The sequence below is a fragment of the Oncorhynchus mykiss genome, chromosome 5, assembly GCF_013265735.2.
Source record: "Oncorhynchus mykiss isolate Arlee chromosome 5, USDA_OmykA_1.1, whole genome shotgun sequence".
NCBI lineage: Eukaryota > Metazoa > Chordata > Actinopteri > Salmoniformes > Salmonidae > Oncorhynchus > Oncorhynchus mykiss.
Window position 1 is genome coordinate 55770671 of NC_048569.1, and position 20696 is coordinate 55791366.

The 20696-nt window shown below is 45.1% G+C and overlaps 1 protein-coding gene across 3 annotated transcripts in view; it reads left to right on the forward strand.

The window, feature by feature from the left end:
* The window catches only part of LOC110522974 (FRAS1-related extracellular matrix protein 1), a 58849-nt gene that overhangs the window by 2695 nt on the left and 35458 nt on the right, over nt 1–20696 (forward strand). For all 3 annotated transcript variants that reach the window (XR_005051765.1, XM_036977891.1, XM_036977890.1), the window contains 16 exons: nt 389–697; nt 901–995; nt 1420–1679; nt 2427–2626; nt 3670–3993; nt 4220–4328; nt 4612–4743; nt 9039–9383; nt 9660–9802; nt 10074–10270; nt 10670–10760; nt 10886–11053; nt 11350–11558; nt 11705–11798; nt 16291–16543; nt 18821–19015. Coding sequence is in view for 2 of the 3 variants with exons in the window: in XM_036977891.1 (XP_036833786.1) it covers nt 461–697; nt 901–995; nt 1420–1679; nt 2427–2626; nt 3670–3993; nt 4220–4328; nt 4612–4743; nt 9039–9383; nt 9660–9802; nt 10074–10270; nt 10670–10760; nt 10886–11053; nt 11350–11558; nt 11705–11798; nt 16291–16543; nt 18821–19015 (3052 nt within the window). In the remaining variant the exon portion in view is untranslated. The remainder of the gene's footprint in view (nt 1–388; nt 698–900; nt 996–1419; nt 1680–2426; nt 2627–3669; nt 3994–4219; nt 4329–4611; nt 4744–9038; nt 9384–9659; nt 9803–10073; nt 10271–10669; nt 10761–10885; nt 11054–11349; nt 11559–11704; nt 11799–16290; nt 16544–18820; nt 19016–20696) is intronic.

Sequence of the window (20696 nt, forward strand, 5' to 3'; positions counted from 1 at the left end):
CATTTATTTGCATATTTCTGTTTAGGAACGCCTACTCTGTGAAGTGCGTGTGTGCCATGACTCAATTCGCCCTTGCACTCCTTCTGAACAATGCCATTTTTGGGAACTTTGACAAAGGATAAAGTCTTAAAAACGCAGTCCACCCTGTTTGTTACAAATTTTAGTTTTCAAAACAGAAAACTGTACAGAGATCAAATGTTTCATCGATGAGAAAATTTGCAGAATATCGTCCAAAGTCCATCTCGCTCCTTCTTCTCCCACTGCCGGCCACTGGGCTTCCTCTCATTACCATATTTGGTAGTGAGTGGAAACGCCAACCGGATGCTTCACATTTATACATCCGGTGAAATATCTGGCTCATTGTTTTGTGATAAAAACCCTTTCTCAGGCCTCCATCAAAACACCTGATACAGCTCTGAGCGCGTGCCACAGAAAACAAATCAACAGACATTGAGCCAAAATGGCGGTGGCCAGGGTCCATTCCTGGATGTTGTTGACCCTGATGGCTGTCCTACCACATGCCTGCGCCCAGCAGAGTCTGGTGCAGGTGAACTCAGGGGTCCAGGTTGGCCGGGGGAGGTCTGTGTTTGTGACAGACAAGGAGCTGCAGTTCAACGTGGACCAGACATCAGACTGTAAGGTCGAGGTCGTGCTCAATGAGCCGGTGACTCAGAGAGTAGGGAAACTCACTCCTCAGGTGAGAGGATCTAGTCCGTGTTACTTTTCAATGATGACAAATGTAAGCAAATCTAAAGCAAAGCGGCCATTTTGTTTCTGCTTCTTTACTAGCTACCCGTTGCAGTCTTCAGAATATATTCCACCGTGTGGCTGTGCGTGCTCTACATCAGTGTGTTGCTGCGTAGTTATGTGAAGTGTAATGGTGGCCTATTTTTGTTGCAGGTGTTTGACTGCCATTTCCTGCCCGATGAAGTGAAGTACATCCATAATGGTAGTCCCCTGCTGGAGGAAGACACAGTCATGTTGAGAGTGTACAGGTAGGACCACACACATTCAAATCACAACTTTATTTATAATGCTTTCAGCACACGTCACACATTCAAATCACAACTTTATTTATAATGCTTTCAGCACACGTCACACATTCAAATCACAACTTTATTTATAATGGTTTTAGCACACGTCACACATTCAAATCACAACTTTATTTACAATGCTTTCAGCACACGTCACACTTCGTTAACCGAGATGAACGAAAACCAGGCTGGAAAATAGATGCCGTTTGTGTTCAATTAGGAGTGGCAGCGCTGGGCTTAGACAAAAAAGTTGGGTCCCACCAGGAATGCATTGAGACACGGTGCTGTTTCAAGTTTATTCGTTGCACTCCAAATTCAAAGTTTGTCATGATACGTTTTCAGATCTCAAAAGGGGTCGAGATGAGTGTGCTCCAACTAATTTCAGGTTCACAGACTCCGACACTGTGGTGGAGACGGTGGTGTTGAGGATGATTGTGGTGGAACCTGAGAGCAGCCTGGTAGAGCTGGGCAGCACTCCCCTGGTGGTCCCCCGGTTCTACGGCCTGTCCAACGCCATCGACGGCGGCATCCTTAGCATCCGCAGTCCGCCCGACGTGGCCTGCACCGTGCGGCTGCTCACCCCAGAGACCAGTGTACCCTCCCTGGGGCAGCTGGTGACCGAGGATGACACTGGGCTGAGGAAAGGTAAAGCATGGCATCATCCATATCCCGCTACTGGTCAACACGTTGGAAATGCAATGGGATTGAAGGTGCTTTGTGAGTATGTTGTGTTGTTGTGAACATGAGTTCGAATCCCAGTTCGCATGGACGATCCGATGCAGAATTTGGGTCAGTGGGCTTATTATCGATACAGTCTTATAGGCGCAGTGATTTAGTTATTGTATAATTATTTGGTCTCGATCCAGACTGGCATTACAGATGTCGGATCGTAATTTGATCACCGTGTTGCAGGAGAACTTTCCTGCAACGTAGGACCTTGTAGCCAAATTGTAGTGTGCGTCTGAGATTGAAAAAAACATCTGAAGGTTGTAATTTCCTAAAATGTATTAACAAAATGGCAGATGTGATTTTCCCTCAAGAAAAATGCATCAACCCCTACATGAATATCCATGAATTATAATCCACATAATAACTCACATTTCCTGTTGCTGCAGGATTATTTTCCTGCTGTAGCAAACTGGCTCAAATTAAGATCCTACATTCGTATGGCATCACATCTGGGAGCTTTTGTCCTGTCAGATAATTGATACTACTGAACACGTACAGCAAAGGAATCAAACACTGTCACTTACTTTTTTTGTCCCTTGTGTTGAATGTAGTTTTGCAAAGCCACTCTCTTTGATTCTTCTCCGTAGTTGCTCTGTATATTTAACAAGCCTCGGGTAAACTTCCATTGATTGACATACGTCTCCTAACGATCATTCACCCAAGGCAGACAAACTGGAGACCCCTGTCCAGGAAACAAGCCCTGCCTCCATGGCACCAAGGAGGTGCGTTTCCTCAAAGCCACCTGCCACGAGTTCCTCAGCTTGGCTCTGAAGTACCAGCACCTGAGTCCCCCCTCTCCGGAGATTGACTACATCCCTATCAGAGTGGAGCTACGGGACCAGGCCTCCAGAGCACTGTTGGAGGTAAGAGACTACTGTAACTGTAACAAACTGTATGGCAGGGTTCCCCAATAGTCGGCCCGCGAGCCAAATTCATCCCGCAGCAGATTTTATTCGCGCATTTTTGCTGTTAAACATAAAACATTGTAAAAATCACCAGGAAATCAGCTCAAAGCTATTTTAATTTAGGAAATCTTTCCCAAGTATTTCCCAGTCTTTCCCAGTTTTTGTCAAATACTATATCTGTTTTGGGCTTCTTGCAGACAATTTGCAGTGTACAAATGATTTATAATTATGTTCTGTCCCCACAACCATCCGCTCAAGAAAAAAGATTGGCCCGCAGAAACAGGCCCTGGGTCTGTTCTAACGGGACCTACAAGTTCAGGCTGCGCCTGTGACAGTGCTATCGAGTGCCACCATCTGTTCGCTAACAGATCTCATGGTTTATTTTAGGGATATAATACAGTTTCTTGTGGCAATTCTCTGTGTTGTCGTGGTAGAATCCATGGTTTTGGCTCTTGCTTGAGGAAGCTAGCAACAGTCACTAAGGGGGGCGGGACATACAGATATTTAGCGAATGAGTCCAGTGTTCACGTGACTTGTATCTGCTCTGTGATTGGATGATACAGACCGCAATGCTGAATGGGATGAGTTGTTTCACATCTAACAACAAACGTTCCCACAACTTTAGAGAACGTTCTCTTAAGAATCTCATTAGGTCAGTAACGTGTCAGGACCATTTCCAAGAGACCCATTCACTTAATGTCAAACAGAAATGACCCAGAACGTGGTTACCATGTTCTCAGAATATTCAGTATTAATGTTCTAGACATGTTTCATGGGAAGGTTGCAACAGCATTCCTGTGTCCAGTTGTCTAAGGGTTAGGAGAATATTCCATCAACGTCCTACCAAACGTACACAGAACATGGCTGCCGTGTTCTCAGAATACAATATATTAATGTCGCTGCTCATTTCCCCCTTCAATCCCAGCTTTAAGTAGTTTCTCGTTAGAAAAGAAAGGTGTATTTAACCTATTCAATGCCACTAACCTCTGTCTGTCCCCCAGACGGAGGCTGTGTGGCTGCCCGTGCTGATCCATGGGGCCATGCAGAACCAGCCTCCGCAGGCCGCCTTCATGGCCTCCTTCATCCTGGAGGCGGACCAGTTCATCCTCACCCCCCTGACCACGGCCGCGCTGGACGCCAAGGACGGAGAGACCCCCCAGGAGCGCCTGGTGTTCAACGTGACAAAACCCCCCGCCCAGGGCTACATCGCCCACCTGGACGACCACACCAAAACCTGCCACTCCTTCATCTGGCAGGACCTACACGAGATGAAGATAGCCTACCAGCCGCCCAATAGTAGTCACACAGGGAGGAGGAACTATGAGGTACTGTGGTGGAGCAATAGAGCTCTTCGGCCCTTTTCACACCACTGAGCCGAGCTGAGGCATGTCGAGCCGAGCCAAGCTTCTACTGAGCTGGCCTGCTGGTTAATGAGACCTGCTTTCCAGTGCCTTTTTCATCTCCAAAGTCACATTTAGAGAGAGATTGTAGCTGAAGAACGAGTGGAAACGTCATGTTAAACTAATGCTATATCTATTCCATTTCCTGCAGGTTGAGTTCCAGGCTATTGATGGTTCCTATGTAGCCAGCCCACCTATTATGGTCCACTTCTCCATCAGAGCAGCTGAGACAAACGCACCCAGAGTCTCGTGGAACATGGGTATCTTCACATCGAAACATCACATTGAATTGCAAAGAAATTGCCATCATAAGAGATGATGCAAACCCATTGAGGGGCTTGTATTTATGTCTGTATTGTAGGCTACTGTACGAGGTATATAGTGAAATGTACGACATATGGAGTCCACAATGGAAATAAGGTGTTAATTCAGTTTATCCACTTGTGTGGCTGAATTATGTTTTTAAATGGTCAACTAAATCAAATCAATAAAATAAAAATACACTGATAAAGACAGGATGTTGATACCAACCTATCCTGGCAGGGTTGGATCTGTTGGAGGGTCAGTCTCGGCCAATCACCTGGGAGGATCTCCAGATCGTGGACAGTGACAACATTGATGCTGTCTACCTGGTGGCCGTGGACGGACCTCTGCACGGACGACTCAGTGTCAGAGGTGAGAGGTCAGATGGGGTGGGTTCAGTTAGGTGAAACTTTCTGAACATTGCCGATAGAACTGTGACGTAGAACTGTCTTGATATGACACATAAGGAAAATGAGACAAGAAAACTAGACATTGTCACTATTCAAAGTAAATGACAAAATGTCACAATACAAAGTAAAAGAATGCACAACCAAAACATTTGTTGAATCGTTGATGCGCTTCCTTGTCACAGAACATTCAGGAAAATAATTACACATTTTTTAACCCTTCCTTGGAATTCTGTGCTGGTATCTGGAGTGCCACCCTGAAGATTCCCAGGAACGCCTGCCCTTTTCCGCCCTTTTGCTTCCATGTGTTTCCCATCCGTTGGGGACGGCGGCGCGGCTCCCGAAGCATATGTGAGGTGGCCTGCATGTGTTTCCTAATCAGGTGTAAAATGGGCCGTCGCCACTTTCGCCAGGGGCCCTCGCACACAAAGCTGTCTTCAGCGTGCCGGCGTCTGTCCTTCCACTCCAGCGCACGGGGAGACAGGCCTTTGTTTGCACAGGCCCTGAGTGAAGCAGATTGGGGAGACTTATGTCATTTCATGCCACTGTGCACAAAGAGCAGATGCGCTGTCCCAAGAGCAGACCTGTTTTTTTTTGTTTAAGAGAGAGAGAAGATGACAGACAAGGCTAGGGACGTAACCTTTCATGACTACTTTGGACAGTGTGAGAGAAGCGCAAATGCTTGTGTGTTTTTATTGAGGTTACAGTGGTGACGTGTACGACCGAGTGGCTTCAGTTATTGTTTTGAACCCCTCATAACGGACCATTTTACTCTGTCAATCTGGGCTCTGTAGAAGGCTAGTCCCTTACAGGGAGGCTGAGCTGGTGGTTTCTTTCAGTTCGGTAGTTTCCAGTTTGGACTAACTTCAGTTCCCATCGGCCACTGACTCCATCCCATTCCCTCCTGTAGGGCCATCCGATGAACAGCAGCACCTGCTCAAACAACCGTCCCACCCACACCCATCCCGCTATCACTTTAATTGCTGTTTACGTTGTTGTTATTTGGATGGGGGAGGGTCGCTTTCATACTGATTGACGACCCCCCCCCGTGATATATAGAGAGCGAGGGGAAAAAAACAGAACCCTTATCAGAACCTGTTTGCTAATTTTCTTCATAGCGCCACTCAGTTCAGTGAGAGTTCTGGCCCACCAATACATAGTGTCTCTGGAGGACTTGGCGGGCAGAGGGAATTGCTCACCCTTGACCTCCGACTCGGGACGTCGACGCTGGGGAGTGTCAGAGCACGTTTGGTCCAACGCCTTCAGCCAAATGGAAAGCTGCCTGACTGTTCCTTCATACTCCACACTGTCCTCCGACTTGGGAACCTGTGTTTTTTGTTTTGTTTTTGGGCCTGCTGCCCACTGCCACCTTTGGGCCCAATTACCAAGTTGTTTCTCCGTTGGACTTGTAGCCATTTCCCCCATTTCCCCCGCAGTAAAGTTGCTGCTAATGAGGTTTCATGCACGACCATTCATCACTCAATCTGTCTTGTGACCTTGCCCTTCTGTCTCCCTGGCAAGCAGGAGTGGGCCATCGTCACGTTGGGCAGCCGCCACAGCACGCTAGCCTGGGAAGGACGCCATCTTTCCCTCTCTGTTTTTCAGCGACAGGGAAAAGCCTGAGCCAGCGCGTAGTGCCTTTAGGCAAAAGCGAAACTTGTTATTTCCAAATGATAATATGCATCCAACATTAAAAAAACCCTAGCTTATTTGTGAGAAATCATTAATAAATGAAAACATGAAGTGGCTTTGGCAAGAGTGGGGGATGTCCACCTTAGGGTGCTTCTCATAACACCATGTCAAATATCCAAGTACCCAATTTCCTGATGTACTGTATGCTTAGCCTTAATATGCTGTAGTGGGGTTAATTTACAATACATGGCACCGGTAACACTTTACTTGACACCCAGCGTCATAACATGTTATGATACAGTCATAACCATGTCATAACAGCTGACATATCTTGTCATAACCTGTCATAGTATGGTCATAGCACTGTCATGACCATTATATTTAGACCTTTGTGACATATATTGCATTATTCTATGGCTGGTTATGACACCTACAAGAGAGTGCCAGAACCACACAAAACCTACCACACACAGCAAAACATTCCATTACACCGTAGCCTACTTGACAACAGTGTGTTTGTTATTTGACATTTTCTGAAATGAACCATATTAAATTATCGTTGTAATTGCAGAACATATTGATGTCAGACATGCGCCTAGCCCAATGCGCTGTTGTTGATGACTGGGATGAATGCAGGAGCAGATTTCCGGAGCAGATATGATGGTCATAATGCTTCATGACAGTGTCATAAAGTGTATTTTCTGTTATTTAAAAGATATTTAAAATATGATGAAAAGGAATCATGAAAAACAACAACAACAAATAACTTAGGAAACAAACTTTTAAATGAAAGGAAACACATTTGAGTAAATGTGGGTTTTGACACTCTTATGTACAGTCGGACGTTTACATACACTTGGGTTGGAGTCATTAAACTCGTTTTTCAACCATCGTTTTTCAACCACTCCACAAATTTCTTGTTAACAAACTATAGTTTTGGCAAGTCGGTTAGGACATCTACTTTGTGCATGACACAAGTCATTTTTCCAACAATTGTTTACATACAGTGATTTATAATTGAAATAATCTGTATCACAATTCCAGTGGGTCAGAAGTTTACATACACTAAGTTGACTGTGTCTTTAAACAGCTTGGAAAATTCCAGAAAATGATGTCATGGCTTTAGAAGCTTCTGCTAGGCTAATTGACAACATTTGAGTCAATTGGAGGTGTACCTTTGGATGTATTTCAAGGCCTACCTTCAAACTCAGTGCTTCTTTAATTGCCATCATGGGAAAATCAATTAATGTACTTTGGTGCGAAAAGTGCAAATCAATCCCAGAATAACAGCAAAGGACCTTGTGAAGATGCTGGAGGAAACAGGTACAAAAGTATCTATATCAACATAACCTGAAAGGCCGCTCAGCAAGGAAGAACCAAAACCGCCATAAAAAAGACAGACTACGGTTTGCAACTGCACATGGGGACAAAGATTGTACTTTTTGGAGAAATGTCCTATGGTCTGATGAAACAAAAATACAACTGTTTGACCATAATGACAATTGTTATGTTTGGAGGAAAAAGGGGGAGGCTTGCAAGCCCAGAACACCATCCCAACCGTGAAGCACGGGGGTGGCAGCATCATGTTGTAGGGGTGCTTTGCTGCAGGAGGGACTGGTGAACTTCACAAAATAGATGGCATCATGAGGCTGGAAAATTCTGTGGATATATTGAAGCAACATCTCAAGACATCAGTCAGGAAGTTAAACCTTGGACGCAGATGGGTCTTCCAAAATGGACAATGACCCCAAGCATACTTCTGAAGTTGTGGCAAAATGGCTTAAGGAAAACAAAGTCAAGGTATTGGAGTTGCCATCACAAAGCCCTGACCTCAATCCTATAGAAAATGTGTGGGCAGAACTGAAAGCATGTGCGAGCAAGGAGGCCTAACTCAGTTACACCAGCTCTGTCAGGAGGAATGGGCCAAAATTTACCCAACTTATTGTGGGAGCTACCCGAAACGTTTGACCCAAGTTAAACAATTTAAAGGCAATGCTACCAAATACTAATTAAGTGTATGTAAACTTCTGACCCACTGGGAATGTGATGAAAGAAACAAAAGCTGAAATAAATGATTCTCTCTACTATTATTTTGACATTTCACATTCTTAAAATAAAGTGGTGATCCTAACAGACCTAATACAGGATTTAATACAGACCTAATACAGGATACTAAGATTAAATGTCAGGAATTGTGAATGACTTAGTTTACATGTATTTGGTTAAGGTGTAAGGTGTAACTTCTAACTTCAACTGGAGGTGTCATAACCAGCCATAAAATAACACTTTTCACGTGTCACCACGTTTCAATATGTGGGTCATGAGTGTTATGACCATGTTATGACAAGTTTTGTCAGCTGTCAGGAAATATTATGATATGATTATGACCATGTCATCATGTGTTATGACACTGGGCGTCAAAGAAAGTGTTACCATGAGGACACACTACACGCTATAGCGACCCAAATTTGTAACGAAAAAAATATCATAAAAAAACAACAACACTTTAACCAGGGTTAAATACATTCCAGAATCTGATGATTTGAATCTCACTAGCCTACATAAATGGAAAAAAACTCAGAGGAAAAGTCTCCTTTCCAATTCATTCGAACTCACATCTCCTCCCAGGTGGTAAAGGCTTTATGTTCCGGATACGGGACCTACAAGAGGGCGTGGTTGTCTACCATCACTCGGACAGCGACACCACCCGCGACCACATTGTCTTCCGCATCACAGACGGGCGCCACAGCATCCGCCACAAGTTCCCCATCAACATCCTGCCCAAGGATGACACGGCGCCGTTCCTTATCAACAACGTGGCATTGGAAGTGCAGGAGGGCGGCGAGGTGCTGGTGGAAGAGTACATGCTGCTGGCCTCCGACCTGGACTCCAGTGATGACTACATCCTGTACCAGCTCCTCACCTTCCCCCGCGCTGGAGAGGTGGTCAAGAAGGCCCACCCACAACAGCTAGGTAATAGGATATCATCACAAATTGTATAGAAAAGCTCCATTGCTATAATTGCCTGATAACTGATAGTCCAAACCCCGTATAATTGGCATTTAAGCAAGTTAGGTTCAACCTGTGTGTGAGCGACATTGATTGTTTTTGTTGAGGTCTGATGAGGCTAACCTTCAACATGAGACGGGTAGTTAGCTCTCCTTCTGTCTCTACCATCTTGCATTGAGAAAATGTCCCATTCTATGCATTCGATGTCTATGTTGATGACTGGGTTGTGATTTCCTGTAGGCGTGCCAGTGAAGAGTTTCCTGCAGAGGGATCTGTTCATGGGGATGATCTATTATAGGCACTCTGGAGAGGAGTGTTTTGAGGACACCTTCGACTTCACCCTCTCAGACAGCCATCAACCCCCAAACCTATCCCACAGACACGTAAGTGTGCAAAGATCTAAACCCGATATTCCGTATGGCACATTACTGTTACGTTGCAATACTTGAAATGGGGGATATTTTAACCAGAAGTCGATGGTAAGGCAGTGAATGCAGTGAAAGCCCGAAATATAATCTGGGAAAATATATATTTATTGGATCATATGTCTATATTACAACCCCTTTAAATGTCTATTCGTCTGAAACGTTCCGTTTTCCATTAATGATCCATATTCCATTGTGCTGTCCTCTGTGCCCTCCAACCACAACACAGACTGTGGTGATCCACGTTTTCCCAGTCAAAGACCAGCTTCCGGTGGAGGTGTCTGGCAGCGTTCGCTCGGTTACGGTGAGGGAGACTGACGTGGTCTACCTGACCCAGAGTCACATCCACTTCAGGGACACAGAGCACCCAGACACAGACCTCTCCTTCTTCATCACCACACCCTGCTTCAGCCCCACACGGCCAGGGTACAGTACAGTACAACTAAACATATGCCAATCTTCCCTCCCTCTCTCTCTCTTTCTCTCTCTCTCTCTCTCTCTCTCTCTCTCTCTCTCTCTCTCCCTCTTCTCTCTCACACTCTCTCTCTCTCTCTCTCTCTCTCTCTCTCTCTCGTAGTCACAACATGGCTGTTCACTTCATGGACTCTACTGTGGCTGTGTCACAGTAATGCGTGCTTAATAAATATGGTTTCAGATGTATTGTTTAATGCATGAGGTTTATGACGTTTAAAGGGAAAACGCTCTTCAAAATGAAAATCATACAACTGTATGCTGGATTTGTACCAGGACAATCACGCCCCAAGCCTAAATAAATGGGAATGATTCGCCCTGTCTAACAGAGTGTGTTTGTGGCCCTGATTGCAGGCTACCTGATGCAGGGCGACTATTCTACACAGACAGCACCCACTCCATGAAGAAAGACCCAATGGTCCCTGTGCTAAAGTCATTCACCCAGGTGCGCTCACCAATATACTGCGCCAATACACTGTCATGCATGTAGTGTGCAGGTATATTCATTTTGGATTACAAACGCCTGTTCTTACTAAACCTCAAAGCAGCAACATGTGTTGTGTCCGTCAGCATGCAGTCAACCACATGAAGGTGGGGTACATGCCCCCCATCGAGGACATCGGTCCAGAGCCGCTGTTTGTCCAGTTTTTGTTCTCCGTGAGCGACCACCACGGTGGAACCACCACTGACCTGCTCTTCAACGTCACCGTCACTCCTGTGGACAACCAGGCTCCTGAGGTGGGTGCGGGGTGGGGGGGTGGGGGGGGGGGGGGGGGGGTCTCTGGTCAAGTAAAATATTTATCAACAACACCATGTTACATGAGGAAGATAAAGAAAAGATAAATGCTCGTCATGAAGGTGAACAGTGTCTTTTATGAACCGCTTCGGCATCGACGGTCTTAGAACCACGACGTAGACATTGAAACATTTCAAATGCGAGAATCAACTCCACTTTACCATTCTCTTTCTCTGTCAACTCTCATTTCTATCTCCACCTCCATCGATTTCTATCTCGTTATCCTGGACCTCCTCAGGTGTTCACCAACCTACTGAGAGTGGAGGAAGGAGGAGGGGCCTTCTTCACGGAGGAGCACCTGTTGGTGCGGGACGGGGACAGCTTGGAGGACAAGCTCAGAGTAGGGGTGCAGACTACGCCCATCCACGGGAAGCTGGAGCTGCAGGGGCGAGAGCTCCGCCAGGGTGACACCTTCATCCTCCAAGACCTGAGAGGTCTCCGAGTCAGGTGGGGCATATAGTGGCACGATAAGGGGGGCTAGACGATAGAGGGAGGCAGCCCGTGTAAGGATTTGGTTTGGTTTGAGGTTAATCACGGCAACCCAATCTATGTGGGTCCATTTAAAAATACAAATAAAAAATGTCTCATTGCAGGTACATCCATGATGACTCTGAGACTGTGGAGGACACTGTTGGTCTAACAGTAACTGATGGTGTCAACTCTGCTCATGTGTTCTTACCAGTCCAGGTGAGTAGGCTATATACACTACCATTCAAACGTTTGGGGTCACTTAGAAATGTCCTTGTTTTTGAATGAAAAGCAATTTTTTTGTCCATTAAAAAAGCATCACATTGATCGGAAATGCAGTGTTGACATTGTTAATGTTGTAAATGACTATTGTAGCTGGAAATGGCAGATTTTTAATGGAGTATCTACATAGCTGTATTGAGGCCCATTATCAGCAACCATCACTCCTGTGTTCCAATGGCACGTTGTGTTAGCTAATCCAAGTTTATAATTTTAAAAAGCTAATTGATCATTAGAAAACCCTTTTGCAATTATGTTAGCACAGCTGAAAACTGTTGCCCTGATTAATTTGTTTTATTTTATTTTACCTTTATTTAACCAGGTAGGCAAGTTGAGAACAAGTTCTCATTTACAATTGCGACCTGGCCAAGATAAAGCAAAGCAGTTCGACAGATACAACGACACAGAGTTACACATGGAGTAAAACAAACATACAGTCAATAATACAGTATAAACAAGTCTATATACAATGTGAGCAAATGAGGTGAGAAGCGAGGTAAAGGCAAAAAAGGCCATGGTGGCAAGGTAAATACAATATAGCAAGTAAAACACTGGAATGGTAGTTTTGCAATGGAAGAATGTGCAAAGTAGAAATAAAAATAATGGGGTGCAAAGGAGCAAAATAAATAAATAAATTAAATACAGTTGGGAAAGAGGTAGTTGTTTGGGCTAAATTATATGTGGGCTATGTACAGGTGCAGTAATCTGTGAGCTGCTCTGACAGTTGGTGCTTAAAGCTAGTGAGGGAGATAAGTGTTTCCAGTTTCAGAGATTTTTGTAGTTCGTTCCAGTCATTGGCAGCAGAGAACTGGAAAGAGAGGCGGCCAAAGAAAGAATTGGTTTTGGGGGTGACTAGAGAGATATACCTGCTGGAGCGTGTGCTACAGGTGGGAGATGCTATGGTGACCAGCGAGCTGAGATAAGGGGGGACTTTACCTAGCAGGGTCTTGTAGATGACATGGAGCCAGTGGGTTTGGCGACGAGTATGAAGCCAACGAGAGCGTACAGGTCGCAATGGTGGGTAGTATATGGGGCTTTGGTGACAAAACGGATTGCACTGTGATAGACTGCATCCAATTTGTTGAGTAGGGTATTGGAGGCTATTTTGTAAATGACATCGCCAAAGTCGAGGATTGGTAGGATGGTCAGTTTTACAAGGGTATGTTTGGCAGCATGAGTGAAGGATGCTTTGTTGCGAAATAGGAAGCCAATTCTAGATTTAACTTTGGATTGGAGATGTTTGATATGGGTCTGGAAGGAGAGTTTACAGTCTAACCAGACACCTAAGTATTTGTAGTTGTCCACGTATTCTAAGTCAGAGCCGTCCAGAGTAGTGATGTTGGACAGGCGGGTAGGTGCAGGTAGCGATCGGTTGAAGAGCATGCATTTAGTTTTACTTGTATTTAAGAGCAATTGGAGGCCACGGAAGGAGAGTTGTATGGCATTGAAGCTTGCCTGGAGGGTTGTTAACACAGTGTCCAAAGAAGGGCCGGAAGTATACAGAATGGTGTCGTCTGCGTAGAGGTGGATCAGAGACTCACCAGCAGCAAGAGCGACCTCATTGATGTATACAGAGAAGAGAGTCGGTCCAAGAATTGAACCCTGTGGCACCCCCATAGAGACTGCCAGAGGTCCGGACAACAGACCCTCCGATTTGACACACTGAACTCTATCAGAGAAGTAGTTGGTGAACCAGGCGAGGCAATCATTTGCGAAACCAAGGCTGTTGAGTCTGCCGATGAGGATGTGGTGATTGACAGAGTCGAAAGCCTTGGCCAGATCAATGAATACGGCTGCACAGTAATGTTTCTTATCGATGGCGGTTAAGATATCGTTTAGGACCTTGAGCGTGGCTGAGGTGCACCCATGACCAGCTCTGAAACCAGATTGCATAGCAGAGAAGGTATGGTGAGATTCGAAATGGTCGGTAATCTGTTTGTTGACTTGGCTTTCGAAGACCTTAGAAAGGCATGGTAGGATAGATATAGGTCTGTAGCAGTTTGGGTCAAGAGTGTCCCCCCCTTTGAAGAGGGGGATGACCGCAGCTGCTTTCCAATCTTTGGGAATCTCAGACGACACGAAAGAGAGGTTGAACAGGCTAGTAATAGGGGTGGCAACAATTTCGGCAGATAATTTTTAGAAAGAAAGGGTCCAGATTGTCTAGATTGGCTGATTTGTAGGAGTCCAGATTTTGCAGCTCTTTCAGAACATCAGCTGAATGGATTTGGGAGAAGGAGAAATGGGGAAGGCTTGGGCGAGTTGCTGTTGGGGGTGCAGTGCTGTTGACAGGGGTAGGAGTAGCCAGGTGGAAAGCATGGCCAGCCGTAGAAAAATGCTTATTGAAATTCTCAATTATGGTGGATTTATCAGTGGTGACAGTGTTTCCTATCTTCAGTGCAGTGGGCAGCTGGGAGGAGGTGTTCTTATTCTCCATGGACTTTACAGTGTCCCAGAACTTTTTTGAGTTAGTGTTGCAAGAAGCAAATTTCTGCTTGAAAAAGCTAGCCTTGGCTTTTCTAACTGCCTGTGTATAATGGTTTCTAGCTTCCCTGAACAGCTGCATATCACGGGGGCTGTTCGATGCTAATGCAGAACGCCATAGGATGTTTTTGTGTTGGTTAAGGGCAGTCAGGTCTGGGGAGAACCAAGGGCTATATCTGTTCCTGGTTCTAAATTTCTTGAATGGGGCATGTTTATTTAAGATGGTTAGGAAGGCATTTTTAAAAAATATCCAGGCATCCTCTACTGACGGGATGAGGTCAATATCCTTCCAGGATACCCCGGCCAGGTCGATTAGAAAGGCCTGCTCGCTGAAGTGTTTCAGGGAGCGTTTTACAGTGATGAGAGGAGGTCGTTTGACCGCTGACCCATTACGGATGCAGGCAATGAGGCAGTGATCGCTGAGATCTTGGTTGAAGACAGCAGAGGTGTATTTAGAGGGGAAGTTGGTTAGGATGATATCTATGAGGGTGCCCGTGTTTAAGGCTTTGGGGAGGTACCTGATAGGTTCATTGATAATTTGTGTGAGATTGAGGGCATCAAGTTTAGATTGTAGGATGGCTGGGGTGTTAAGCATGTTCCAGTTTAGGTCGCCTAGCAGCACGAGCTCTGAAGATAGATGGGGGGCAATCAGTTCACATATGGTGTCCAGAGCACAGCTGGGGGCAGAGGGTGGTCTATAGCAGGCGGCAACGGTGAGAGACTTGTTTTTAGAGAGGTGGATTTTTAAAAGTAGAAGTTCAAATTGTTTGGGTACAGACCTGGATAGTAGGACAGAACTCTGCAGGCTGTCTTTGCAGTAGATTACAACACCGCCCCCTTTGGCAGTTCTATCTTGTCTGAAAATGTTGTAGTTTGGAATTAAAATGTCTGAATTTTTGGTGGTCTTCCTAAGCCAGGATTCAGACACAGCTAGAACATCCGGGTTGGCAGAGTGTGCTAAAGCAGTGAATAGAACAAACTTAGGGAGGAGGCTTCTAATGTTAACATGCATGAAACCAAGGCTATTACGGTTACAGAAGTCGTCAAAAGAGAGCGCCTGGGGAATAGGAGTGGAGCTAGGCACTGCAGGGCCTGGATTCACCTCTACATCACCTTCACACTCCTGGGCCAGACTACACTCTATCATATGACCCACTGAAGAGATGAGTCTTCAGTAAAGACAAAGGTTGAGACCGAGTTTGCGTCTCTGACATGGGTAGGCAGACCGTTCCATAAAAATGGAGCTCTATAGGAGAAAGCCCTGCCTCCAGCTGTTTGCTTAGAAATTCTAGGGACAATTAGGAGGCCTGCGTCTTGTGACCGTAGCGTACGTGTAGGTATGTACGGAAGGACCAAATCAGAGAGATAGGTAGGAGCAAGCCCATGTAATGCTTTGTAGGTTAGCAGTAAAACCTTGAAATCAGACCTTGCTTTGACAGGAAGCCAGTGTAGGGAGGCTAGCACTGGAGTAATATGATCACATTTGTTGGTTCTAGTCAGGATTCTAGCAGCCATATTTAGCACTAGCTGAAGTTTATTTAGTGCTTTATCCGGGTAGCCGGAAAGTAGAGCATTGCAGTCATCTAACCTAGAAGTGACAAAAGCATGGATGAATTTTTCTGCATCATTTTTGGACAGAAAGTTTCTGATTTTTGCAATGTTACGTAGATGGAAAAAAGCTGTCCTTGAAATGGTCTTGATATGTTCTTCAAAAGAGAGATCATTTCAATTAAACATCATTATTTATAACCTTGTTAACATTTTGACTATATTTATTATTCATTTTGCAACTCATTTCATGTATGTTATCATGGATAACAAGGACATTTCTAAGTGACCCCAAACTTTTGAACGAAAGGAAAATGGGAAAATATAAGGGAAATGTAGAAAGTGCGAATGCCATCTTTCTCTTGCTCCATTGTGACCTTCTCCCCACCCTCCCCCTACACAGATCCTACCAGTGAATGACGAGCCCCCCCAACTAGGACCAGGGCTGCTTGGGGGGCTGACCTGTGAGGAAGGGGGCCTGGTTCAGGTCACTGCTGAGTACCTGTTTGCCACGGATGCAGACAGTGATGATGCCAGGCTAATCTACATGCTGGCCCGGACCCCTGCCAGGGGGGAGTTGCAGAGAGGCGGGGTTACTGTGGACAAGTTCTCCCAACAGGACGTCCTGCAGGGACTCATCTACTACATACACACAGGTGAGTATTAGCTTGATCCCAGATCTGTTTTTGCTGTTTGGCCATTGACCTACGGACAATGACCATAGGAGTCGACAAGACAGCACAAACAGATATGGGGCCAGGCTAGGTGTGGATCATTGGGGAAAGGAATTGTTAAAAATGCAGATGTTTTTATCCATGAGCGCAATCCATAGGTAGCCTGATTTAATCGTAGCATTTAGTCTGGTTTAACCAGAAGGCATATGTAATTGCCATGGACTCCGCTCAATTAACCTAGTGCCTTCCAACAGAAGAGAAAGTGTTTGAGAGTCAACTCAACTTTTGATTCCTAGAGGTTAGAGAGGCGAGCCAGCAACCAGAGGGTTGCCAGTTTGAATCCCGGGTCTGACAGGACAAATCTGGTGGGAAGTGAGCTAGCAGTTGGAGGGTTGCTGGTATCAAATCTTAGCACTTAATCCCCCACAACAACTGCTCCACGGGCGCCCGGTGTGGCAGCCCCTGGCTCCAACCTGCACATGTACAGTTGAAGTCAGAAGTTTACATACACCTTAGCCAAATACATTTAAACTCAGTTTTTCACAATTCCTGACATTTAATCCTAGAAACAATTCCCTGTCTTAGGTCAGTTAGGATCACCACTTTATTTTAAGAATGTGAAATGTCAGAATAATAGTAGACAGAATGATTTATTTCAGCTTTTATTTCTTTCATCACATTCCCAGTGGGTCAGAAGTTTACATACACTCAATTAGTATTTGGTAGCATCGCCATTAAATTGTTTAACTTGGGTCAAATGTTTCGGGTAGCCTTCCACAAGCTTCCCACAATAAGTTGGGTGAATTTTGGCCCATTCCTCCTGACAGGGCTGGTGTAGCTGAGTCAGGTTTGTAGGCCTCCTTGCTTGCACACGCTTTTTCAGTTCTGCCCACACATTTTCTATAGGATTGACCTTGACTTTGTTGTCCTTAAGCCATTTTGCCACAACTTTGGAAGTATGCTTGCGGTCATTGTCCATTTGGAAGACCCATTTGCGTCCAAGCTTTAACTTCCTGACGGATGTCTTGAGATGTTGCTTCAAAATATCCACATAATTTTCCAGCCTCATGATGCCATCTATTTTGTGAAGTGCACCAGTCCCTCCTGCAGTAAAGCACCCCCACAACATAGTGCTGCCACCCCCGTGCTTCACGGTTGGGATGGTGTTCTTGGCTTGCAAGCCTCCCCCTTTTTCCTCCAAACATAATGATGGTCATTATGGTCAAACAGTTGTATTTTTGTTTCATCAGACCAGAGGACATTTCTCCAAAAAGTACAATCTTTGTCCCCATGTGCAGTTGCAAACCGTAGTCTGTCTTTTTTATGGCGGGTTTGGAGCAGTGGCTTCTTCCTTGCTGAGCGGCCTTTCAGGTTATGTCGATATAGGACTCGTTTTACTGTGGATATAGATTATTTTGTACCTGTTTCCTCCAGCATTCACAAGGGCCTTTGCTGTTGTTCTGGGGTTGATTTGCACTTTTCGCACCAAAGTATGTTCATCTCTAGGAGACAGAACATGTCTCCTGCCTGAGCGGTATGACGGCTGCGTGGTCCCATGGTGTTTATACTTATGTACTATTGTTTGTACAGATGAGCGTGGTACCTTCAGGTGTTAGGTAATTGCTCCCAAGGATGAACCAGACTGTGTGGAGGTCTACAACTGTTTCCTGAGGTCTTGGCTGATTTCTTTTGATTTGCCCATGATATCAAGCAAAGTGGCACTGAGTTTGAAGGTAGGCCTTGAAATCCATCCACAGGTACACCTCCAATTGACTCAAATTATGTCAATTAGCCTATCAGAAACTTCTAAAGCCATGTCATCATTTTCTGGAATTTTCCAAGCTGCTTAAAGGCACAGTCAACTTAGTGTATGTAAACTTCTGACCCACTGGAATTGTGATGAAAGTGAATTATAAGTGAAATAATCTGTCTGTAAACAATTGTTGAAAAATTACTTGTGTAATGCACAAAGTAGATGTCCTAACCAACTTGCCAAAACTATAGTTTTATAAGAAATTTGTGGAGTGGTTGAAAAACAAGTTTTAATGACTCCGACCTAAGTGTATGTAAACTTCCGACTTCAACTGGATGTGTGTCTTTGGGAGGGGTTAAAATAAAGCAGAAGTAACATTTTGGTTGGACCTTGTGTACAATTGACAACTAAAGTGATCTTAATCATCCCCTTCATGGGTGTATCAACCAGTAACCAGTGAACACACTGTTACATACTTTAACTTCCTGTTTTCCTCTGACTAATAGGGGGCGAGATTGGAGCCAGTCCCGTGTCTGACTCGGTCACTCTCATCGTGTCGGACGGAGAAGCAGGGGGCATGGACAGCTGTTGCCATGGAGATGCCCTGCCACCACCCGTACCTCTCCACGGGACACTTCCTGTTTACGACCTCAACGTGACGGTGCTTCCTGTCAACAACAAGGCCCCAGTCATCACCATGGGTAACCCACTTTCACTTCAATGTCAGAAAGGGACAATACTGGGTATGGCTTCAAATGGATACATATATAGAGACATACAGTGCATTCGGAAAGTATTCAGACCCCTTCCCTTTTTCCAGATTTTGTTACGTTACAGCCTTATTCTAAAATGGATTGAATTAAAAATGTTACTCATCAATCTATACACATCACCCCACAAAGCAAAAATAGGTTAATAGAAAAAAGGAAATACCTTTTTTATATAAGTATTCAGACCCTTTCCTATGTGTCTCGAAATTGAGCTCAGGTGCATCCTGTTTCCATTGATCACCCATTAGATGTTTCTACAACTTGATTGGAGTACACTTGTGGTAAATTCAATTGTTTGGGCATGATTTGGAAAGGCACACACCTGTTTATATAAGGTCCTACAGTTGACAGTGCATGTCAAAAACCAAGCCATGAGGTCAAATTAATTGTCCATGGTGCTCCAAGACAGGATAGTGTCGAGGCACAGATCTGGGAAAGGGAACCAAAAAATGTCTGCAGCATTGAAGGTCCCCAAGAACACAGTGGCCTCCATCATTCTTAAATTAAAGAAGTTTGGAACCACCAAGACTCTTCCTAGAGCTGCCCGCCCGGCCAAACTGAGCAATCGGGGGAGAAGGACCTTGGTCAGGGAGGTGACCAAGAACCCGATGGTCACTCTGACAGAGCTCCAGAGTTCCTCTGTGGAGTTAGGAGAGCCTTCTAGAAGGACAACCATCTCTGCAGCACTCCACTAATCAGGGCTTTATGGTAGAGTGGCCAGACAGATGCCACTCCTCAGTAAAAGGCACATGACAGCCCGCTAGGAGTTTGCCAAAAGGCACGTAAAGGACTCTCAGACCATGAGAAACAAGATTCTCTGGTCTGATGAAACCAAGATTGAACACTTTGGCCTTAAAGCCAAGCGTCAAGTCTGGAGGAAACCTGTCACCATCCCTACGGTGAAGCATGGTGGTGGCAGCATCATGCTGTGGGGATGTTTTTCAGCGGCAGGGACTGGGAGACAAGTCAGGATCGAGGGAAAGATGAACAGAGCAAAGTACAGAGAGATCCTTGATGAAAACCTGCTCCAGAGCACTCAAGACCTCAGACTGGGGCGAAGGTTCACCTTCCAACAGGACAACGACCCGAAGCACACAGCTAAGACAATGCAGCAGTGGCTTCAAGACTAGTCTCTGAATGTCTTGAGTGTCCCAGCCAGAGCCCAGACTTGAACCCGATCGAACGTCTCTGGAGGGACCTGAAAATAGCTGTGCAGCGATGCTCCCCATCCAATCTGACAGAGTTTGAGAGGATCTGTAGAGAAGAATGGGAGAAACTCCCCAAATACAGGTGTGCCAAGCTTATAGCGTCATACCCAAGAAGACTTGAGGATGAAATCGCTGCCAAAGGTGCTTCAACAAATTACTGAGAAAAGGGTCTGAATACTTACGTAAATTATATATTTCAGTTTTTTTTATGCATTTGCTACAATTTCTAAAAACCTGTTTTTGCTTTGTCAATATGGGGTATCGTGTGTAGATTGAGGGGAATTGAATCAATTTTAGAACAAGGCTGCAACGTAACAAGATGTGGAAAAAGTCAAGGTCCTGAATATTTTCCGCATTTAAAATAAAGAAACGTCCTCTCAATGTCAACTGCGTTTATTTTCAGC